General features: G+C 54.3%; 1 protein-coding gene across 2 annotated transcripts in view; it reads right to left on the bottom strand.

The window, feature by feature from the left end:
• Positions 1 to 23769, bottom strand: part of BCL7A (BAF chromatin remodeling complex subunit BCL7A) — a 37966-nt gene extending 14197 nt beyond the window's left edge. For both annotated transcript variants that reach the window (XM_032242489.1, XM_032242495.1), the window contains exons 1-4: positions 23520 to 23769; positions 14852 to 14933; positions 10386 to 10482; positions 3832 to 3999 (exon numbers count right to left, since the gene is read on the bottom strand). In XM_032242489.1, coding sequence (XP_032098380.1) covers positions 3832 to 3999; positions 10386 to 10482; positions 14852 to 14933; positions 23520 to 23611 — 439 coding nt within the window. In that variant the 5' untranslated portion in view covers positions 23612 to 23769. The remainder of the gene's footprint in view (positions 1 to 3831; positions 4000 to 10385; positions 10483 to 14851; positions 14934 to 23519) is intronic.
• Between the last annotated feature and the right edge of the window lie 778 nt (positions 23770 to 24547).

Below are 24547 nucleotides of genomic sequence, written 5' to 3'. Positions count from 1 at the left end.
ACACGCATGAGCCACTATGCCCAGCCAGCCTGCCTCCTTTCTAATACCAGGTCAAGAGAGCAACTCCTCCAGGAAGCCTTCCTGGAGGCCCCCAAATCCCTTTTTTACTGTGTCCATCACAGTAGTGACTATGAACTCAAAAGCCCCATCAGGGCCAGGCAGTACCACAAATGAGTCAAGTGGGCTGTTTGATTCAGACATAGATAAGCTTCACAGATAAAGGGTTAATAAATACTCTCTTCAAATATGCACTTTCCCACTTTTCTTAAAAAAAAAAAAATAGCCTTCTCCAGACCTTTTCTTTTCCACTTTCCACCTCCATTTTTGATAGAGAAATAGCTTTAAGAAACATCTTGGCTGGGTGCAGTGGCTCACATCTGTAATCCTAGCGCTTGGGAGGCCAAAGCGGGAGGATCACTGAAGCCCAGAAGTTCCAGATCGGCCTGAGCAACATAGCAAGACCCCATCTGTACAAAAAACTACAAAAATTACCAGGACATGGTGGTACACGTCTACGGTACCAGCTACTTGGGTGGCTGAGGCAGGGGGATCACCTGAGCCCAGCAGTTCAAGGCTACAGTGAGCTGAGATTGTATCACTGCACTCCAGTCTGGGCGACAGAGTGAGATCCCATTTCAAACAAACAAAAAACAAGAAATAGGCCGGGCGTGGTGGCTCATGCCTGTAACCTCAACACTTTGGAAGGCTGAGGCCAGCAGATCTTGGGGTCAGGAGATCGAGACCATCCTGGCTAACATGGTGAAACCCCATCTCTACTAAAATACAAAAAATTAGCCAGGCGTGGTGGCACACGCCTGTAGTCCCAGCTACTCAGGAGGCTGAGGTAGGAGAATTGCTTGAACCTGGGAGGGGGAGGTTGCAGTGAGCCGAGATCGCGCCACTGCACTCCAGCCTGGGCAACAGAGCAAGACTCCATCTCAAAAAAACAAACAAACAAAAAAACCACACACACAAAAACACCAAGAAATATCTTAATTTCCCTTTTAAAATCTACAATCAGAAAAACAGCGGCCACACGTTAATACAGGGCTAGTGCCCTCAGGTCTTGGTTTGGAGTGACAAGAGGGAAGGGTCTCTTCGGCTTTAGCTGGTAACTGCCCCAGGGAAAAGCAGCCCGGGTCTCATCAAAGCTGATTTTTCAAAAGAAGCCAGAAATCAATCCCATTTTAAGCTCAATTTTAAAATTTTGACACCACATTCAAATTTTTTTTTTTTTTTTTTTGAGGTGATGTGGTGTTTCTCTTTTTTTACCCAGGCTGGAGTGCAATGGCGCGATCTCGGCTCACTGCAACCTCCGCCTCCTGGGTTCAGGCAATTCTCCTGCCTCACCCTCCTGAGTAGCTGGGATTACAGGCACGCGCCACCATGCCCAGCTAATTTTTTGTAGTTTTAGTAGAGACAGGGTTTCACCGCGTTGACCAGGATGGTCTCGATCTCTTGACCTCATGATCCACCCGCCTTGGCCTCCCAAAGTGCTGGGATTACAGGCGTGAGCCACCGCGCCCGGCCCACATTCAAATTTAAAAAATGATACTGCCAGGTTCTGTATGGCCAGACCCTCACAGCACGTGCTGGATGGAGTCTGCATCTCTGCAGTGAATCCTGGGTTCCAGTGTCTGTCCTCCCTGCTGACCTCCAAGTTCTTTGGGGGCAGAAAGCAGAGTGCAGCTGTGACTGGGGCCCCAGCACCAGCCCAGAGCCTCTGTGCACAGGGGCGCGGATTAGCTCTGCCGCAGGGGATGGCCTTTCTCCTAGAACCACACTGGCTGCTCCCAAGACACACACGTCTTGAGCCCTGGGGTCCCCCGACCTGCAGGCTGGCCACATTCGCCACTCCATGCTCCATGCTCAACAGCTCCTCATGGGTGTCCAAGGCGCTCCAGACCTGGCTGCCCTCCCCAGATCCGCTCAGCCACTGCCTCTCTCTCCAGGTGCCCAGGGTCACCCTCACTCCCATGTATTGTCTGACAGGCTCTCACCTCACCGTCAAAACATACCTCCATGTTAGACCATCCGGAATGTCGCTCATTTTCTTAGATGCAATAACGGTGTTTGTAATTCTGTAAGAATGTCTTTTTTTTTGAGGAAGGTCTCAGGCTGTGACCCAGGCTGGAGTGGTGTGATCACGGCTCCTGCAGCCTTGACCTCCCAGGTTCAGTCAATCCTGCTACTTCAGCCCGAGACTACAGCTGCGGGCCACCACGCCCGGCTCATTTTTGCATTTTTTTGTAGAGATGAGGTTTCATCTTCTTGCCTAGGGTGGTCTCAAACTCCTAGGCTCAAAAGATCCTCCTGCCTTCGCCTCCCAAAGTGCTAAGATTATTAAGCATAAGCTACTGTGCGCAGCCCAGAATGTCTTTATTTTTAAAAGACGTGTGCTGCCATGTTTAGGGATGAAATGCCCTGTGATCTGTAACTTACTTTCAAATGGTCCCAGAAAAAATACAGACAAAGCAAATAAACCCCAACAGCCAACAACTGCCAAGTTCAGCAGGTGGACATCCAGGATGCTGTTCTTTCAACTTTTCTGTAGAGACTCAAAATAAATACACACATAGATATTTTTGTACACAGTCACACACACACTCTCACCATCACTCCACCATCTGTTCTTTTTTTTTGAAAGAAAGTCTCACTCTGTCGCCCAGGCTGGAGTGCAGTGGTACACTCACGGCTCACAGCAGCCTCCAGCTCCTGGGGTTAAGGGATACTCTGCCTCAGCCTCCTGAGTAGCTGAGACCACACGTACATGCCACCATGCCCAGCTCATTTCTGAAATTTTTGTGTAGAGACAGGGCCTTGCTATGCTGCCCAGGCTGGCCTCAAACTCTTGGCCTCAAGTGATATTCCTGCTTCAGCCTCCCAAAGCATTAGGATTACAGGTGTAAGCCACCATTACTGGCCAATGGTTTGATTTTTATTTATTTACTTGTTTTTGAGACAGGGTCTTATTGTCACCCAGGCTGGAGTGCAGAGGCGTGATCACGGCTCACTGTAGCCTTGACCTCCTGTGCTCAAGTGATCCTCCTACCTTGGCCTCCTGAGTAGCTGGGGTCACAGGGGTGTGCTGCCACACTTGGCTAATTTTTTTTTTGTTTGTTTTTTAGACATGAGGTCTTGCCATGTTGCCCAGGCTGGTCTTGAACTCCTGGGCTCAAGCAGTCCTAAAGTGCAGGAATTACAGGCATGAGCCACTGCACCTGGCCGTGTGTGTGTGTGTGTGTGTGTGTGTGTGTGTGTGTGTGTGTGTAAGCAGCATGGCTGTTTATTCACCTGGGTGCAGGTGGGCTAAGGCTGAAAAGGGCATTAGCCTGGCCTAATTTTATTTTTTTGAGACGGAGTCTTGCTCTGCTGCCCAGGCTGGAGTGCAATGGCGCGATCTTGGCTCACTGCAACTTCTGCCTCCCAGGTTCAAGCAACGCTCCTGTCTCAGCTTCCCGAGTAGCTGGGATTACAGGCACATGCCACCACGCCGGGCTAATTTTTTGTATTTTTAGTAGAGACGGAGTTTCACTGTATTCTCTCGGCTAGTCTCGAACTCCTGAGCTCAGGCAATCCACCCGCCTCGGCCTCCCAAAGTACAAGGTTTACAGGCGTGAGCCACTGTGCCCGACCCTTTCTGATTTTTTTAATTGCCCCACAAGACAGGGTCTTTACATGGTACAGGACATGTATTCCAGGTGTCACTTGTCTTCATTGTATCTTTGCTGGGGCTGGCACATGGCAGGGCCTCTTTGAGCACCTAGCCACAAACTGCCTGAAGGCGGTTACAGGGAGGCCGTCAGAGCCCTGCCCCCAGAGGCCACGTACCTTCAGCTCCTGGGTGCTCCTTCCCATCAGCCTGGGCCTCATCTGCCTTGGCCTCGGTGCCATCGCTGGGCACAGCTGAGTTGGGCTCCGGAGCGGGGCTGGAGTTGCTGCTGTTCTCCTGTTTGATGGGGGAGGCATCTGCGATGGAGCTCTGGTTGCTGTTATCGTCTGTCGGGGGTGGGAACAGAACCACACGATGAAATCCCACAGCTGCCAAGGACAGGCGGGTTGGGGGGCTCTGCCTCCCTGTGCCTCAATGCCCAGAGCCCCACGGCAGCTCTCTCGGGAGGAATCTGGTTATCCTTTTTTTTTTTTTTTTTAAGATGGATCTTGCTCTGTCACCAGGCTGGAGTGCAGTGGCTCAATCTTGGCTCACTACAACCTCTGCCTCCTGGGTTCAAGTGATTCTATGGCCTCCGCCTCCCAAGTAGCTGGGATTACAGGCGCTCACCAACACACCTGGCTAATTTTGTATTTTTAATAGAGACGGGTTTTACCATTTTGGCCAGGCTGGTCTCGAACTTCTGACCTCAGGTGATCCGCCCACCTTGGTCTGCAAAAGTGCTGGAACTATAGCCGTGAGCCACCTCGCCTGGCTATCCAGGAAGGGTCTGGATACTCCTCCTCCTGGGACCCCTGAGCTGACCCCTTTGGCCCCCCACCCCTTCCAAGCACCACAGCTGTCCCATGTGTCCAGGGGTGCAAAGAATTCTGGCACTGGCCTGACCTTCCCCACACTGAGCCAACTGTACCCTGTGTCTGGAGGTAGCCAGCTGGGGATGGTGGCCTAACATATTTAAAACCTTGGGGGGACATTTGGGGCCTCATTCTGGGTGTAGAAACCAGATGCCTTGTGTATCTGGCAGGGAAGCAATACGGAAGACACGGCATGGTCCGTGAGGCGTGATTGCCAAGACGTTCTGAATGAACGCATCCAGGCTGGAGCCGAGTTCCACTTGATAGGAAATAAAAGGGAGAGAGAGGCAGCCGGGGTGGCACATTCCACGGGACACATGGCCCCTCCCTTAAAGTCGGTATCATTTTTATTAAAAAATAAAAAGAGGAGGGGAGATGGTTGTGGAATAAAGAAAGCTAAGAGACTCAACTAAATACGATGTATGGAAATTATGTGGATCCTGTTTCAAACGTGCCGGCTTTTAACACTTTGGAACTGGGGGATCTGAATATGGTCTGGATTTTAAAAGCTATTAAGGAACTGTTGCTAATTTTGTTAGAAGTGATCATGGGACAGTGGGTGTACAGAAATGTCATGTTTTTAGCAATGTATGCTGTGATTTAGGTGCAGACTTGAATGTCATGAGGCAGGGAAATTTACCAGAAAATGCTTCCGTGCAAGCTACATGCTGCTGCCAGGACGCCTTGAACTTTTATTTTTTTTTTTGAGACAGAGTCTTGCTCTGTCACCCAGACTGGAGTGCAGCGGCACAATCTGGGCTCACTGCAACCTCCGCCTCCCGGGTTCAAGCAATTCTCCTGCCTCAGGCTCCCAAGTAGATTTACAGGTGCCTGCCACCACACCTGGCTGATTTTTGTATTTTTAGTAGAGATGGGTTTCACCATGTTCTGGGTTGGTCTCAAATTCTTGACTTCAGGTGATCTGCCTGCCTCAGCCTCCCAAAGTGCTGGGATTACAGGTGTGAGCCACTGCGCCCAGCCACTAGCAATGTATTTTAATATGTGAATTATCTTTTAATTAAAACATCTGACACACTGAAAAAATAGATGAGGCAAATATGGCACCGTATTCATGAAAATCAGGGTGGAGGGTATAGGGGAATCATATTCCTCTCTCTACTGTTCTTGACAATGAAACCCTTCACAACACAAAGAAGAAAGGGAAGCGGTAACTGGGCAATGGCATTCACAGTCGGGCTGGGGGGAGAGCGGGGGCCTGGGGTGCACCTACCCTTGTCCTGTACCCCGTTCTCAGGCACAGAGAGTCACTCTATTTTTTTGAGATGGAATCTCACTGTCACCCAGGCTGGAGTGCAGTGGCATGATCTTGGCATGATCTTGGCTCACTACAATCTCTGCCTCCTGGGTTCAAGTAATTCTCATGCCTCAGCCTTCCAGGTAGCTGGGATCACAGGCACACACCAGCATGCCAGGTTAATTTTTGTTCTTTTATTATTTTTTGGTAGAGACAAGGTTTCGCCATGTTGACCAGGCTGCTCTTGAACTCCTGACCTCAGGTGATCTGTCCGCCTTGACCTCCCAAAGTGCTGAGACTACAGGCATGAGCCAGCACGCCCAGCCATTTATGTACTTTTTATTTTAGAGACAGGGTCTGGCTCTGTCACCCACGCTGGAGTACAGCAGCACAATCAGAGCTCAGTGCAGCCTCGAACTCTCAGGCTCAAGCCATCCTCCTGCCTCTGCCTCCTGAGTAGCTGGGGCCACAGGCATGTGCCACTGTCTCTGGCTAATTTTTAAATTTTTTGTAGAGATGGGGTCTCACTATGTTGCCAGGCTGGTCTTGGACCCCTGGGCTCAAGTGATCCTCCAGGTTTGGCCTCCCAAAGCACTGAGATCACAGGCCTGAGCCACTATGCCAAACCTAGGAGAGTCATTTCAAACAGCAGAGACCCAAATGGAGGTTTCAAAGCCGATGCAATAGGAAGCAGCCTTTCTGGGCCATGCTGCACCTCGGGCGACGACCCCTTTTGTAAGAATGAGAAAGAGTCAGAGACACCCCAACAAACGCGGGTGCCTGCCATGTGCGAGGCACTGGGCAAAAGCATTTGTGGTCACCTTGTTTAATCCTCCCAACCGCCCACTGGAGAGGCGCCATTACCGCCTTCACTTTCCAGAGGGGGAAACCGAGGCTGGGGGCAGGAGAGCCACTAGCCGGACCCATCTGCCCAGCTCCCAGCCCCATGCCCCTCCTCTACCTCAACCTGCTGAGGAGGGCCAGGCAGTCAGGCAGTCCCACCCAAGTAACCTGGACCTGAGTTTAACTGGACTCTGGGGTGTGCGTTATACAAAAGCATCCTCTTATGAATTCTAGAACTTAAAAATGATGTGTGCTCCCTGATTTCTCCTCCGAGAAAATCTGAACTACCTTCCTACGGCCAGCCCTCGAGCAAGATGCTGGCCCCATAGGCTCCTGAGGTTGTTAATTAATGACAATAAGCACTAATGTTTAACGTCTGGGCCTAGGCTGGTAGCCTGGTAACAGCGTGACCCCGATACTTGGGCTAACTTCAGCTGAGTCTTGTGGACTAAAGGGCCCAGGGCACCACCCTCTCCCTTCATCTCCTGCTGTATACATCCTCCCACTTGAAGCCTTCCAGAAAACTCGGCCAGCCCACACCTTTCCCTGACCTTCCCAGTCACAGGCTCTTGTGTCTGACTTGGTTTTGGCTGCAAATGCACTAAAATGGAAACGAGAAAGTGGACAGGGCTCCCATGTTGGGGACCTGGTTTGTTCAGCATTCTAGATTTTTCTGGAGAGTTTGTCCAGGCCACAAACCTGGATTTTTTTTTTTTTTTTTTTTTTTTTTTTTGGGGGACACATCCTCGCTCTCTTGCCCAGGCTGGAGTACAGTGATGCAATCCCGGCTCACTGCAACCTCCTCCTCCCAGATTCAAGCAATTCTCCTGCCTCAGCCTCCTGAGTAGCTGGGATTACAGGCGCTCACCACCACATCCAGATAATTTTTGTATTTTTAGTAGAAACGGGGTTTCACCGTGTTGGCCAGGCGGGTCTTGCACTCTTGGCCTCATTATCCACCTGCCTCAACCTCCCAAAATGCTGGGATTATAGGTGTGAGCCACCTCGCCCGGCCAATATATGTCTGTTTTAAGAGATAGGGTCTTGCTCTGTTGCCCAGACTGCAATGCAGTGGTGCAATTACTGTTCACTGCAGCCTCCAACTCCCAGGTTCAGGCAATCCTCCCACCTCAGCCTTCAGAATAGCTGTGACTACAGGTGCGCATCGCCGCACCCAGCTAACTTAAACGTATTTTTTTTTTTTTTTTTTTTTGTAGAAATGAGATCTCCCTATGTTGCCCAGGTTGGTCTCAAACTCTAGGGCTCAAAGGATCCTCCTAACTCAGCCTCCCAAAGTGCTGGGATTACAGGCATGAGCCACGGCCACTGTGCTTTTCCAAAGCCTGTTCAGACACCTGCCAGCCCTCCTGCCATTGGAACTGGTGACTGTGTTTTCCAGATAGGTGGATTTGGCATGTGGGGAAGTTTGCTGGTCTTCCTTCCCCAGAACAAGGCAGCACTGGGTCTGGGGAGATCAGAAACTCCAGCAAACCAATATTCCTTCCCAGTTCCTTCTTTAGTTGTTTATCTACTACCACATGGCTGCACCAAAGGTTTCAATGGTCAAAAGTACAAAGACATTGAAATTAGGGTCAAGAGACAGAAAAAGGCAGGGGTTGCAGGCTCTTGTCCTAGCGGGCCAGCCAGGTGACAGAGAGGCAGTGGCTGAGCCAGGTGGGCCTGGAGGTGCCACACTCATCATCATCGGAAGGCGGCTCTGGATTCAGGCAGCCCCTGCCTTGAGGGAGCACACGGCAACGGGGCTGTCAGATCTGATTTCTCAAGGGATGGCAGGATGCAGGTTTCCTGATTTCCAAACATGGGAAGCCAACTCAATTTTTATGAAGCTTTGAGGACGGGCGCGGTAGCTCTCACCTGTAGTCCTAGCACTTTGGGAGGCTGAGGTGGGCAGATTGCCTGAGCACAGGAGTTGGGAGACCAGCCTGGGCAACATGGCGAAACCTCATCTCTACTAAAGTACAAAAAAACCAGCCGTGCGTGGTAGGACAGGCCTGTTGTCCCAGCTACTCAGGAGGCTGAGGCAGAAGAATCGCCTGAACTCAGAAGGCAGAGGTTGCAGTCAGCTGAGATCACACCACTGCACTCCAGCCTGGGAGACAGGAGTCAGACTCTGCCTCAAAAAAAAAAAAAAAAAGGATGTTTAGGTTTGAATCTCTGAGGGCGTTTTCCTTTGACGGATGGAGACAACCAGGAGGGACCCTCGGGGGACACTGGGGACTGGCTCGGAACATTCTGTGTTTTGACTGGGTAATCACATGGGTGTGTGCAGTTTGGGAACATTTCACGGAGCCTTACATGTATCATTTGCACCTTTCCTCTCAAATAAAAAGGTCAAAACAGAAACAGACACCAGCAACGGGCAACAGTGGCAGAAGCGCCAGCCTGGATTCGGTGGGCGGACCTGTGTTACAACTTGTTTGGCTTTTTTGCCTTTTGAAGAGATGGGGTCTCACGGGACCGCCCAGGCTGTAGTGCAGCAGCTATTCTTAGGTACGATCATAGCACACTGCAGGGCTGAACTCCCGGGTTCAGGCGATCCTCCAGCCTCAGCCTCCTGAGTAGCCAGGACTACAAGTACGTGTTTCCTGTACGCGGCTAAGTTATAATATTCTTTTTTTTTTTTTTTTTGAGACAGAGTTTCACTTATGTTACCCAGGCTGGAGTGCAATGGCGCGATCTCGGCTCACTGCAACCTCCGCCTCCTGGGTTCAGGCAATTCTCCTGCCTCAGCCTCCTGAGTAGCTGGGATTACAGGCACATGCCACCATGCCCAGCCAATTTTTTTTTGTATTTTTAGTAGAGACGGGGTTTCACCATGTTGACCAGGATGGTCTCGATCTCTTGACCTCGTGATCCACCCGCCTCGGCCTCCCAAAGTGCTGGGATTACAGGCGTGAGCCACCGTGCCCGGCCTAAGTTATAATATTCTAAATTAAACAGCAAAGGAAGTGAGGCTGTGGATGTGGAAGGGCAGTTCCCAAGGTCCTGGTGGGATTAACATGAAGTCAGAAATCCAGTTTGGAGGCTGGCCATGGTGGTTCCTGCCTGTAATCCCAGCCCTTTGGGAGGCCATGATGGGTGGATCACTTGAGGCCGGAAGTACGAGACCAGCCTTGCCAACGTAGTGGAACCCCGTCTCAACTAAAATATACAAAAATTAGCCAGGGATGGTGGCGCACGCCTGTAGTTCCAGCTACTCGGGAGGCTGAGGCAGGAAAATTGCTTGAACCCGGGAGGCGGAGGGTGCAGTGAGCCGAGATCGCGCCACTGCACTCCAGCCTGGGCAACAAAGAGAGACTGTCTCAAAAAGAACAAAAACCAAAACAAACAAAAAGAAAGAAATCCAGTTTGGAGCTTCTCAGCAGCCAAAGCAAAATGGGAAACACAGGCATTTATCTAATTTATACGAGGGGGGAAAGAAACATACCCCCAAACAACCTTCCTGGGTACACGAGGCTGAGAGCAACGTCTCCCGTGAGGTTCTCGTCCCCGGGTGAGGAGAGGGTCTAATTTCTATGTCTCTGGCTTAGTGTATGTCTCTTGGCCTGGTACGCTGGGAAAAGAAACTTCCTCTCCTCGCTGAGTCTCCTCTTTGGCACAGAGGCCTCCGGGCCCTGCCCAGCCCTCCTACCCCTTGCCTGGAATGTGAACGAACCTGCCGCAGAAACAAAAACACGACCCAGTGCTTGGCCAGGGCCCCGGGCCGGGCAGGGGAGGCTGGCGGGCCACGGGCACTCACCATGCATGTCCATCATCCCGGGGGAGGAACTGTTCTCCGGAGTGGTCACCTCTGAGCCACACTTCTCGTCCTTGCCTTTTTTCTTATTCTTGTTTTTCTGCAGAGAAAAATGGAGCAGAAACCAAGTCACCAGATTGCGTGTGTGTGCATACACGTGCTCAGAGCCCCTGGGGAGTGGTGTGAATATTTTATTCTGTCGAAGCCTCCTGGAACCCCCAGGCCTCTGAAGGGTTTTCCTGAGCCTGGATTTGACCACATCCCATCAGGGACTGGGCTCTGGGTCCCACCCACGTTGGAATCAAAGGGTCCCGCAGCAGGGAGGGTTTGAGGTTGGCCCAGCTCTGGTACCCTGGGAAATCAGCCTGCCTGTTTCTGGGGCTGTCAGCAGCAGTGCGGAAATGCCCGGGCTGGCAGGACCTGCCTCCTCTTTAGGGAGGGTATCTGGGGAAGAGGCCACCATCAGCCCAGACCATGCACAAAGTGATGCCAGGTGAGCCAGGGGTCGCTCATTTCCGCCAGCTGCAGGCCTCCTGGGGCAGCCTTTCTCAAAGTGTACTGCCCGACCTCCAGTACAAAAGCACAGGAGTAGTTACGAGGGAAGACCCTGGGAGGAAGGAGGGGGGATGGGGGTGCTTTGTGTGCCATTCCTTTTTTTTTGTTTTTTTTTTGAGATGGAGTCTCGCTCTGTCTCCTGGCTGGAGTGCAGTGGTGTGACCTTGGCTCACTGCAACCTCTGCCTCCTGGGTTCAAGCAGTTCTCCTGCCTCAGCTCCCAAGTAGCTGGAATTACAGCTGCACACCACCATGCCTGGCTGATTTTTATATTTTTAGTAGAGACGGGGTTTCACCATGTTGGTCAGGCTGGTCTTGGACTCCTGACCTCATGATTCACCCACCTCAGCCTCCCAAAGTGCTGGGATTACAGGTTTGAGTCACCGCCCCTGGGCTTTTTTTTTTTTTTTTTTTTTTTTTTTAACGAAAGGAATAGAATTGTGTTAGAAACAACCTGGGCTCAACAGGAAGAGACTCATTAACTCAATCGTGGTACATTCACTCAATGAAACCTGATGCAACAATTACACGGAATAAGGTGGTTCTTCACAGACTAACATGGGATGATCTGAAAATACTGACAGATTAAAATATGTCAATATCGCCAAGATATATGCAAGAAAAATGCAGGGTGTGTGAGCGTCACCACCAGTGGTGAACAAAGGTTCATGTGTATGCTCGCTCCTGTGTGTGTGTCTGTGCATGTGTGTATTTACATGCATGTCTGCGAGCGAAGGCTCCCTCCATAAGGATAAACAAAACCTGGCAATACTGCTTGCCTTCAGGGACAAGAACTGGGGTGGGGATGGGGGTGCATGCAGGGATGAGGCAGATTTATAAAAGACAGACAGTGAAAGGGTAACACCTGAAGATAAACCGATCCAGATGGACAGAAGACAGTGGACTGGTGGTTACCAGCGGCAGGTGAGGTGGGTGGGGAGTAACTGCTAACGGGTGTGAGCTCCTTCTGTGGGGTGAGGAAAATGTTTTGGAATTACAGCGATTACAGCTGCACGACTCTGTGAATATACTAATTCAACTGAATACTTTAAAAGAGTGACTTCTGGCCAGGCACAGTGGCTCATGCCTGTAATTCCAGCACTTTTGGGAGGCTGAGGCAGGAGGTTGGCTTGAGGCCAGGAGTTTGAGACCAGCCTAAGCAACATAGTCAGGCCCTGTCTCTATTTAAATAAATAAATAAATAAGCAAGCAAGCAAGCCGGGTGTGCATGCCTGCAGTCCCAGCTACTCAGAGGGCACAGATGGGAGGATTGCTTGAGCCCAGGAGGTCCAGGCTGCAGTGAGCTGTGGTCCTGCCACGGCACTCCAGACTGGGCAACAGAGACCCTGTCTCTTAAAAAAAAAAAAGTGACTTCTTGGCCAGGCATGGTGGCTCATGGTGAAACCCTTTCTCTATTAAAATATAAAAAACTAGCTGGGCGTGGTAGCGCATGCCTATAGTCCCAGCTACTCGGGAGGCTGAGGCAGAAACGCCTGAACCCTGGAGGTGGAGGTTGCAGTGAGCCGAGATCGCGCCACTGCACTCCAGCCTGGATGGCAGAGCGAGACTCCATCTCAAAAAAAAAAAAAAAAAAAAAAAAAGTGACTTCTATGATATGCAAATTGTCTTAATTTAAAAACTGTTTAGAATTTGAATTTTGTAACATGTTTTACCTATTTAAAAGGATGAAATTTTCCAGAGTTCCAAAGTAAAAAATGGATATAACCATGTAGATACTGGCTGTTAAAAATGATAAAAAGCTATCCCTCTACAAGGCAGAATCCCAGCCCCAACCTTCAGAGACTCAGCTGCTTGGTGTGGGGCCCGGGAATCTGCATCTTCTCAAGGTGCTCAGCCAGGCCGAGACCCATCGCCCTAGAGGGAAAGAGTGGGGGAGTGGCACATGGCACTTCACGGCTCACAGATGAAGAGGGAATTTGCATTTCTCGGCACCGACTGCGCAGCCGGCTCGGTGCTAAGTATTCTCCGTGGTGATATACTGCTTTTGCTCTGTTGCAGAAACCGCGAGTTGGATGTCACTGCTCCATTCCTCAAAAGAGGGGACTAAGGCCCAGCAAGGTGGGGTCAACTGCCCAACACCACAGGTTAATCAGGGCTGAGCTGTCCGACTCCAAATCCAACAGTCCTTTGAAGCCTAGAGCTGCCCCATCTTTCCGGCGGCCCACAGCTTACGTTTTCTCCTTGATCACATTCCATTTGGCACTTCCCTGATATCTGTTTCATGCCATTCTATAATTATCTTCCCCCAACGAGATTAGAAATTCCTTGAGAGCAGGGACCACATCTTCTCAAATGCAACCGGCATTTCTACACCTAATGGCGGGCAAGACGCAGACATGGGCCAGAGCCAGGAGCTGCCTTCGAGGAGCCTGCAGTGCTCTTCCCAGGGAGATGCGGAGAGAGACCAAGTCTCCAGTCCCTTTGGGGGAAGCAGCCCTGGTGTTTCCAGGAGCCCAGGCCAGAACCAGAAGGGACAACAAAGGCCCAAGTTCAGGGGTGAGCTTGTGATCAGGGAGAAGAATGAATGGAGCCACAGCCCTGCCCCGAGACCCAAGACTGAAGATGGGGGAGGGAAACTCAGCCCCTGTCTTTTTGGAGGAAGCTGGACCCCCACTTGCTTCCCCCACCCAAAACTTACCAATCATGACCTCACATCAGTGCCAGGAGTGACGGCAGCCATGTGGGTTAGTCTGCGCCATCTTCCCAGGTAGAAGGACTGAGTTTGAGGAAATAGGGAAGGCAGTCCAGGCAGAGGGAACGGCCCAGGCAAAGGCCTCTGGGGGAGACTGTTCTTGATTTGGGATGGAAATAAGGGGTCTCTGGAGGTCACTGGCCTGGGAGCCAAGAAGTTGGAGAGCCTTGTCTGCAAAGTTGGGGCAGTTGCCAGCCATCAAGCCCTCCCCAAGAACTAGGACAGCGCCTCGAGCTCCCTCTAGTGGTAGAAGTCGGGATGGCGCCACCCCTCCAGGAGCCCTCCTAGAGACCCCCCCATCCGCACACCAGGATTTCCTAACCCAGTGGCCCCCCCCCCGTCATCAGCAGCTGCAGTCACCAGCAGCTCCTCCAAGCGCAGAGAGAACAATGCACTTTGGAGTCAGACAGGCCTGAGCTCTATTCACGGCTCTGACGCTAGCTGTGTGACTCTAGGGAAGTGACTTCACCTCTCTGAGCCTGTGTCCTCACTTGTACAGAGAGGAGTTAAAAAGATCAACTCCACAGGCTGAGCAGGAAAAATAACTGAGATGCTGCATGAGAGTCATCAACCCAGGGCCTGGCAGATGGTTGCAGGCTCAGGAACAGAACCACAAAGGTGGGGAGAACCTGCCTATTGGTGGGCGCCGCCAAACCTGCCCTGAACCACAGTGCAATACCTGGGAAGGGCGCTCAGCCCAGAAGACACAATTTGAAGGCCGGGCGCAGTGGCTTACCTGAGGTCAGGAGTTCGAGACCAGCCTGGCCAACATGGTGAAATCCCGTCTCTACTAAAAATACAAAAATTTAGCTGGGTATGGTGGCATGTGCCTGTAATCCCAGCTACTTGGGAGGCTGAGGCTGGAGACTCACTTGAACTTAGAAGACAGAGATTGCAGTGAGCCGAGATCATGCCACTGCACTCCAGCCTGGGCAACAGAATGAGGCTCTGTCTCAGAAAAAAAAAAAAAAAAAGACACAACTTGTGGATGCACCCCCACTCTGGGGGTCAGACTCTGGGGCTGGAGTTGGAGGGGTGCGGGTGGGTCCAGCAGCCTCCCCCGGTCTAAGCTGGGTCCTTCTACTCCCAGGGGCTCTTGGTCCCAGAGCCCCGGCACAGGTGGCAGCAGACAACCCCCCGCCCTATGATGGAGAGAGCACAGATGGACGGCCCACCCCAGGGGACCAGCTCCCCATACTCACGTCATCAACCTTGGGCTCCGTCACAGGGACCCATTTGTAGATTCGCAGAGACGTGTCACCAACGGTCACCCATTTCTTCTCCCTGAGGAGGATGAGGAAGAGCCTGTTCATGGCTGGGGGACACAGGCCACACTCCCTTGGGGCTGAGAGCAGGCTCTAGCTCACACAGACGAGGGCTTGAATCCCAGCTCCACCCTCACTAGCTGGGGCCCCTGGGCAGGCCAGATCACCAACTAAGCCTGGCTTCTCCACTCGTGACCCCACATAGGGTGGTTGCCCTCTTCAGGCTGTTGCCAAAAAGGGTGAGGGTGGGCTGTCATTACAAGGACTCCTACGGGTGGCGGGAGTCAGGCCCAGGTTCCTCCTATGTCACTGCCGATGCCACCCAGCCAGTGGACTGGGCCACCCTCGCCCTTCTGGGCAGCAGAGAGGGCTTCAGGCCAGTGGGCCAATTCCTCTCGTGGGGGGTAGAGTCATCACCAAGGACACCTTGGGGCTCCTCCTGCCCTCCTGGCGATGTGTCTGAGGTCAGTGGAGGCAGGAGCAGGCAGGCCAGGGCCGCCCACACTCTGCCGGAGGAATGCCCTTCGTTGTGGCCAAGGAGAGCCAGGGAGTGGTGACCTCGCCCTGAAAGGAGGGTGCATGGCCTGAATCTGTAGGTGGCAGCCGGGCGGGAGGGGACCCACACTCCTGGATCAGGGCTCCTAGTGACCCTGTCTGCAAGGTCACCCAGCTGTATTACAAATGCCTGAAGGACTGAGCCCAGACCCCACTGTGAGAGGCAGGTTTATGGGTGAGACTGAGAAACTTACAAGCCACACAAGGAAACGGGACTGGTTTTCATTGAAGATAACAATGAGCACCCTCTCCCCCACCACCGCCACTCCGCTCCGAGCCATGTCATCTTCCAATTATTGCTACAGCCAGCCACCTCCTGTCCTTGATCCCCTGCACTTGTCCCTTACAGCCTCAAAGGCCCAGCGGCCACACCCCTGAGGGGGCTGAGGCTCCAAAGAGCCGCTCAGAAGCCGGGCTGGGGTTGGAACCCAGGCTCCGAACTCGCGGCTCTGCCATCTCAGAAGACATGTGAGGCCACCGAGGAGCCACTGATGGCTCAGCAAGGAGGCTGCCGGATTTGATGGCCTCACAGGGGCTGTCAGGCCAGGCGTACTCCTGGCACAGGCAACATAGCTGCCTGAGTCCTCAGCAATTTTGGTGACAATAGTTCCCCAGAACCAATAATTCTGTGCAGCAGGAACGCTTCTGTCCATGAGCTGATGGCACCTTTTTTTGGCCTCTCTGCCCAAACTCAGCCTTGGGTCACCCCTTTGTTGTGCATGTGGCCCTCACATACTGATGTGAGAGGTTACGGGACTCCCACCCCATCACCACAGGGGTTACAAGATGCCAGAGCACACTCAAAGTTAGACAGCCAAAACCACAGACACCTCACCCCCAAAAACCCTGCCTGCCTAGGCCCCACATGTTCCCTGCCGGAGGACACTACGGCTGGCTTTTCTTACTATACCAATGGCTGTCCCTAGTTCCTTCTATGTGCCAAGTACTGTGTGGGCTCTCCTGGCAGGAAATGGCAACCTCCGGCTGGGTGCGGTGGCACACGCCTGTAATCCCAGTGCTTTGGGAGGCCAAGGCGGGTGTATCATCTGAGGTCAGGAGATCAAAACCATCCTGGCTAACACAGTGAAACCTCATCTCTACTAAAAAAATACAAAAAATTAGCCGGGCATGGTGGCGCGTGCCTGTAATCCCAGATACTCAGGAGGCTGAGACAGGAGAATCATTTCAACCCGGGAGGTGGAGGTTGCAGTGAGCTGAGATCACGCCATTGCACTACAGCCTGGGCAACAAGCGTGAAACTGTGTCTCAAAAAAAAAAAAAAAGGAAATGGCAACTGCCCCATTTGACAGATAAAGAAACTAAGGCACAGAGCAGTGAAGGTGAACTCATCTCCCAGAGCCAGCATCAGACCCTTCCCGGAGCACAGCTGTTGAGCGCAGCCTCTCTGCCCCCCATCCCTGCACCTTTTCCCCCAGAAAGGATGTAGGAAAGATGGGTATCTAAGTCCACCAGCCAGTCTCCTGCCTCCTGTGGGCAGAGCAGACAAACCATGATGCCCACCTTTCCACTCCTCCATTCTGAGCGATCAGAAGGGGTCCAGAAGGGACAGGGTATTCCCGGGAAGAAGCTGGGTTGTTACAGCAACCAACACAGTAGCCATTGTGTGCCCCGGCTATTACATGCCAGGCTCCAGGCCAAGCACTTTACTTATACACACTCTCCCCCTGCGATTCCCAACAGGCTATGAGAGGGGGATGACTGTCACCCTTTTTACAGATACAGAACAGGATGCCCAGAGAGGTTACACCACTAACTTGGTGTCTCAGAGACAGGAAGTGGCAGAAGAGAATGAGACTCAGGCTCGGACCTGACACCACCTCCTGCTATTCTGTTGCCCATGAAAACCAAGAATCCATTCTAAGGAGTGCTGGGGTAGCAGAAGCTGGAGGAAGAATGACAAATTGCCAGGACCCCATGCAGACTGGCCAAAGCCATTCATTACTCATGAGCCCTGGACCAGCTTCCCAGTAAATCAACCCATTCAAGGCTTGATTGTATTTGGGGGAAAAAAAAAAAAGTAATTGACTTGTAACACACAGGACACCTTTCAGGGCAGAAAGTGTGCCGGAGATCTGGGCTTTGGAGCCGCAAATGTGCCAAGATGCAAGTTTGCAGCTGCTTCCCAGAGAGGCTTGAGGCCACTGCCGGCTATGAGCTGAATGCAGCCAGGCTTTTGTGCCTCTCTTTGCCCCGACTGGCGACCTCTTCACCAGGTTTCCGTTATCGTATTTCTAGGCGTGGACATTGAGGGGGCTTTGGGACAGAGGCAAGGACATTAAGAACTGTATCTCTGGGATGGACCCACACTCAGCCAAGCAGCCACCCAGGAGGGACCGTGGAGCTTAAGTTTAAGGCACCGAGTGAGTGCCCGGGAGGACATGGCATTTCACAGCCATAGACACATCGGCTGGGCACACGGGTTCAGCGGAGCAGCTGAGGTTTCCCACAACTGCCTCCCAAGACCATCACCACAGAACACAGCCCTCCCCAAAAAAGGGCATTGCTCCCCTCCCCCAATGAGGGTATTAAGCTATACTCATCACTTTTTTTTTTTTTATTTTTCAATTTTTTTGAGACAGAATCTTGTTCTGTTGCCCAGGATGGAGTGAGCGGCACAATCTGAGCTCACTGCAACCTCCACCTCCCATGTTCAAGAGATTATTCTCCTGCCTCAGCCTCCCGAGTAGCTGGGATTACAGACACCCGCCACCACGCCCTGCTAATTTTTTGTATTTTTAATAGAGATGGGGGTTCAACATGTTGGCCAGATGTCAAACTCCTGAGCTCAGGTGATCTGCCCGCCCTGGCCTCCCAAAGTGCTGGGATTACAGGCTCGAGCCACTGTGCCCAGCCTATTTTTATTTTTTTGAGATAGGGTCTCACTCCGCTGTCCACCCTGGATGCGGTGATGCGATCACTCATTGCAGCCTCAACCTCCTGGGCTCAAGAGATCTTCCGCCTCGGCCTCCCAAAATGCTGGGGTTGCAGGTGTGAGCCACCCCGCCTGGGCCCTGCTTTATATTTAGGGTGGCAAACAACTGGTCAACAGGCATGTTTTGTTTGGCCTGCACGGTACTTTAACAATTTTGAATTTGCTGCCAAACTTAAACAAGCAAAACAAAACAAACCAGCTTCCCATAAAAATCCAGACTTCTGGTTACCCTTGAAAACACGACCTGGGCCCACATGCCCTGGGGAGCGGCAGCTTGCCCAGATGGGCTCTGGCCCCCTCAGATGCCCTCACTCTTGACGCCTCTAGGCACCAGGTCTAGAAATCACCACAACCCCCAGGCCACAGCCCAACTTGCCACAAAGCTGGCCCTGGGGTGTCCCGTGCCTCCTGTCCTGGCAGCCCCCAACCTCAGCCTGACTTCAGCACCTCTCTCTTCCCGACACACCTGGGCTCCTGGAAAGAAAGGCCGAACTGAGGTCCCAGCAATAGGAACACAGCCTCAAATGCTCCTCCCCAGCACGGACTCCTATATAAACTCCAAGTATCCATCTCGGATTCTCCAGGCTAAGGCCAATTTCCAATGTTCTCCTGGATCCAGGTCCAAGGGCTAGCCAACAAGACCGTCTTAGGGTTACCTGCTGTCCAAGTGCTCACAGGTGCCCAACGTGCCCTACGCCCTGCCCTACTGACTCCCTACAGGAAAGCTCTAATCCCCTCTCCCCGCCTCCTCAGGGCTAGTCCCCGCATCCTCAGGAGCCTGGTCCACGGCTGGCCTCACCCCAGCTGGGCCCAGCTCTGCTTGACCTGCCATGTGCCCAGTAGGAAGGTCTTCATGATGAAACCTCCAGAGGAGCTGAGGTGAGGGAGGCGTCAGGCCCAAACCTCCACCTTTCCTGGGACAGACGGGAGGTCTTCTGGGTACAGACCCTTCTCAGTCCTTACGGCAAGTCGCTGAGGGAGCCCTCGGACCAGGCACGGAGGGGTCCCGGGCCTAAGCCTACTTTGTTTTTGTTTTGAGACGAAATCTTGCGCTTGTCCCCCAGGCTGGAGTGCAGTGGTGTGATCTCGGCTTACAGCAACCTCCGCCTTCCGGATTCAAGCGATTCTCCTGCCTCAGCCTCCTGAATAGCTGTTATTACACGCACCTGCCACCACGCCTGGCTAAGTTTTATATTTTTAGTAGAGACGGGGTTTCATCATGTTGGCCAGGCTGGTCTCGAACTCCTGACCGCAGGTGATCTGCCCACCTTGGCCTACTAAAGTGCTGGGATTACAGGCAGGAGCCACGGCGCCCGGCCTTGTTTTGTTTTTTGAGACAGGGTCTCACTCTGTCACCCAGGCTGGAGTGCAGTGGCACGATCGTAGCTCACTGCAGCCTCGACCTCCTGGGCTCAAGTGACCCTCTGGACTTAATCTCCCAAGTCGTTGGGATTACAGGTAAGGGCCACCATGCCTGTCTAATTTTTTTTTTTTTTTTAATTGAGATGGAGTCTCTCTCTGTCACCCAGGATGGAGTGCAGTGGTGTGATCTTGGCTCACTGCAACCTCTGCCTCCCAGGATCAAGGGATTCTCCTGTCTCAGCCTCCCGAGTAGCTGGGATTACAGGTGTGCACCACCACGCCTGGCCTAATTTTTATTTTTCTTTCTCTTTTTTTTAAATTAAGACCATGGTGGCTCACGCCTGTAATCCCAGCACTTTGGGAGGTTGAGGCATAAATCACCTGAGTTCAAGACCAGCCTGACCAACATGGAGAAACCCCATCTCTACTAAAAGTGGAGCCTGTAATCCCAGTTACTCGGGAGGCTGAGGTAAGAAAATCGCTTGAACCCAGGAGGCAGAGGTTGTGGTGAACCGAGATCACACCGTTGCCCTCCAGCCTGGATGACAAGAGGGAAACTCCGTCTCAAAAAAATGAAAAATAAAAATAAAAAAGAGATGGAGTCTCACTATGTTGCCCAGGCTGGTCTCGAACTCCTGGGCTCAAGCCATCCTCCCATCTCAGCCTCCCAGAGTGCTGGGATTACAGGGGTGAGCCACGGCACTGGGCCTCCAAGCCTATGCTGCAGCCCAAGCCTTGGTCTCCCACCATCTCCCGGGCTCCTTCTCGTCCAGCACAGGGCCTCGGAACCCTGGCCCAGTTTCCCAAAAGAGGCCCACCATTTTGTTTTCCCTTCTGCCGTCTTGTGCTCACTTCACACTGCACCGGCCTGTCTTGCTGAAACACCAGACAGAGAGGGAAGGGGAATGAGAGGAAGGCCACAGCTTTTCATGGGGGCGGGGGAAGCGTCAGGGGATGGTGTGTGTGGGGGTAATTTTAGGGGTCACTAGGGCTGAGGAGAAACCCGTCCAAGACTCACGGGGCCCAATGGTCTGCCAGACACCTCGGCTCTCCTCTGGGTAAAACAATACAGGATTCCTTGTTCAATTTCCATTTCAGATAAACAGATAATTTTTTAGTATAAGTATGTCCCAAATATGGCATGAGACATACTTATACGCAAAAACATTTATTTTTAAAACATTATTTCATTGTTTATCTGAAATTTGAATTTAACTGTGTGCGCTGTATTTTTTCTGCTTAAACCTGGCAACCCACCTCCCTGCCAGTGGTGAAGTGCATGGTTGGCGGCTACGCAATTAATAAACAACCCGAAGTTTCATGGGCTGAGTCAAGGACCCAATCCGAAGGCACAGAGAAGGTGGGCTATGGCTTCTCAGGGGCCAGAGAAACCTGGGCAATGAGTCCAAGGCTTTCACTTAGAAGGGGCCAAAAAAAAAAAAAAAATCAGAAAGCCAAGTTTCTACAAAGTCCACCTTACAATAGGGACAACCCTGAATAACTGCTCCTCCTGCGCCCGTGACTCGCTGCTTTTGGAGGCGTGACCTCACTGGTCCTCAACAATCCGAGGCGACCCGGAGGCCACGCACAGAGCCCCGGTCACCATGGTTAGAGAAGTGACAATGATACGCCCAAGGTCACGGCAAGGAAGTGAACTGGAAGCCTGACCTCGAGATCCCAAAGCCTGAGGTCTTCAGAGGACACGATGTGTTGTTTCCCCAAACTCAGGGAGGCGCAGAGGCACAGCCCCCCTCCCTCAGCCCCAACTACAGGCCTGGTCCCCGTGGGCTCAGTGGGCTGGAAGGCCTCCAGGCTGGCCGTCTTGGGGCCCGCGGGGTGGAAAACCCCATCTCTCCATCTGCCCTCCCTGCAGAGCAGCTGGCCGCCCTGCGGGAGCAGCTGTCAGGGTGCAGGAGCCTCTGCCCTGCTGGGAACCTGGGACAGGAGGCCCCACCACGCCTCCCCGAGCAGAGAAAGGCGGCTTGCCGGCTGCTTCCCAACCTCCAGGCTGGCGACAGAAGGGACCCAGGCACAGACATACCAGTTCTTTCTTTGCACAGGGGCTGAGGCGAGGAGGGGAGCCACTCCAGGGTTCCCACGGGGAATCCCACAGTGGAGGGGGCTGCGGGTTGTCTTCCAGCGTGTGTGTGTTGGCCTGCAGCTGTTTCTGCCATTTTTAAATGGCTCCAGTCGGGCACCGGGCGCCCTGCACACCAGGGGAGCTCCCGAGACACCGAGGACTTGGATCTCAACTTTGGAAAGCCTCCCCTTCTCTCGGTTCTGAAAATTCTTTGTCCCACTGGAGCCAAACCCAGCCCACGGCCGGGCATCCGGCCATCGCAGCCAGCCCTTTCCATAGGAGGCCCGGGAGCACGTGGACTTTATTGATTTTCCTCTTGCCTTTTTTGTTGGGTTTGACTCAGAAAGGACAGCTAACTTGTGACACCGCCACACCGGAGGCTCGCCCCCAGTGGCTTTTAGAGACCGAGGCACTACTTGAGAAACGACACCCCTAAACGTAAACATCCCTTGCCACGGGGCCTGCCCGGCTTCCAGGCTCGAAATAAAGGGTCAGGAAGAGCCCGCGGGCGCTGACACTCGGGGCCAGCATCGCAGCGGCTCCTCTCCCTCCGGGACCCCGGTGAAGGCGTGGGAAAAAAATAATAAAGTTGAAATCAGGGAGCGGGGAGTTTTCAACAAGTCTGACCCAACCTGGCGATCTGCTCGCGCCTCGGGCCTGGCCCAGGGGCCGATTCTGAGCAGACCCCGACGAGGACGCGGAGAGGTTCGATCCCCTAAATGACGACCCGGCCACGCCGTGCGCACGCTAACCGGAGACCGAAAACGACGCGCGGCCGCTGCCGAGTCCTCCTCTCCCCCGTGCAGAGAACAAAAACAACGACTCCCTCCGCAAAACAAACACGAGCTCCCGGTGTGGAAAGGCAGCCACGGCCCAGGACCAACGGCTTCTGGCCAAAAACATCTGCTGGCCGGAGCCCCCCACCCGGGGCGCCGCGAAGAGCGGGGTGGGACGTGGGCGCCCCGCGCCCCTGGCCGCTGGCTCCCGGCGCTCGCCCCCATCTTTCCTGGTCGCCGAGAGCCCTCACTCCAGGCAGCCCAAAGCGCTAAATTTAAACAGCTCGCGCTCTGCAAACTCCGCAGACTCGAGGGCGCCAGGTCCGGGAGGCGGGAGCGGGCGGCCGGGCGGGCCGGGGCCGGCGGAGGGCGGCGGGGCGCGGGCCAGGGCGCGCTGGGAGGAGACGGCGGCGGCGGCCCGCTCGGAGCCTGCACAATGGAGCTCGCGCTCTCCCCGCCGCCGCCGGCATCGCGGCCCCGGCGCGCGGGAAGCCGCTTTCATGTGACTTGCACAAAACGAAATGGCTTCTGGGGCCGGCCCCGAGCCCCCCTCCCGGGAGCCAAGCGCCGCGGCGGGGGCCGCCCGCCGCTCCAACCGCCCGGCCCCGGCGCCCGCCGCCTCCGGGCCGCCGCCGCCGCCGCCGCGCCAGGTGGGCGACAGAAGCGAGCGCACCTGGGCAGCGGCCGCGGCCCCCGCCTGGCGCAGGTGACCCGGCTCGCGCACCGCCCGCCCACCCGCGCGCCCTCGCCAAGTCCCGGGGCCCGCGGCGGGGCCGGGCCGGGGCAGGCGGCCGGGGCGCTGCGCCCCGCGGCTTTCTGGAGCAGCGTTCGGGCTCGGGGCGGCCGGGGAGGCGGCGGGCGGCAGGCGCCTCCGCTTACCATTTGCGCACTTTCTCGATCGCCGCCATGACCCTCTTGATATCATCTTTGGCCCGGCTCCTGGTCTCGGCTCGAACCGACCTGCCCGACATGGTTCCGGCGGGGAGACGGAGGCTGGGGAGCGCGCCCGCCGGGTCCTGCTCGCGCTCCGCGGCGGCCACACTCGCGCCCGCCCGCCGCTCACTCACTGGCGCACAGACACTCGCACTCTCACACGCACACACTCACATACACACACACACAGACAGACATACACACACACAGACACACACAGACACACACACACATACACACACATACACACACACACACACGCACACACACACACACACACACACACACACACAAAGCCCGGGGCCGCCGCGCGCCCGGCCCAGTGCGCAAGCGCCGGGCGGCAGCTGCACCGAGCAGGGGGAGCCGCGCCGCCGCCGCCGGCAGTGCGGCCTCCGGGCGCAGCGGCCACGGGGCAGCGCCCCCGGGACTTCCGCGCCCCCAGGGGGGACGCCCCGGACGCTCTCCTAGGGAGGCGGCGAGGGGCGCACGGCGACCCCCGGCTCCGGGCGCGCGGCGGGGGCGGGCTTGCGGACGTGCGCGCGGACCCTTCCTCGGAGGCCGCAGGTGCCGAGGGGTCCCCTGGAGGCCGCCGGTTTGTGGGGCGCGGGGGCGCGTTTCCCGGGGAGCCAGCTCAGCCGCCCCTGCCCGGCCCGCGGAGCGCGGCAGCGGGTGCGGTCAAGTTTCTTGCGGGGCTCTTGACTTCTCCGAGTTGAAGGCGCGGGTTCGGGACGTGAGATGCTCTTGGAAAGAGTTGAGCATCGCGCGTCTCTGCTGGCCCGCGGCCCTGTTCGAATGCGAGCTAGGACGTCGCCTGCCCCAGGCCTTGTCCTTTTGGAACACCGCGTTCTTAGGAAGGTGCCTGGGGCCAGGCAGACCACGAGAGACTCTCGACCATGCGTCCTAAAGAATTTTTTGCTCAGGAAAAGCTCGATGATGATCAGCATTGTAACAGGGACTCTTCCTCCTGCCCCCGC

This window comes from Sapajus apella, unplaced genomic scaffold (genome assembly GCF_009761245.1).
Source record: "Sapajus apella isolate SASKATOON/1434 unplaced genomic scaffold, GSC_monkey_1.0 scaffold2, whole genome shotgun sequence".
Taxonomy (NCBI): Eukaryota; Metazoa; Chordata; class Mammalia; order Primates; family Cebidae; genus Sapajus; species Sapajus apella.
This window is presented reverse-complemented; position numbering and strand designations above follow the sequence as displayed.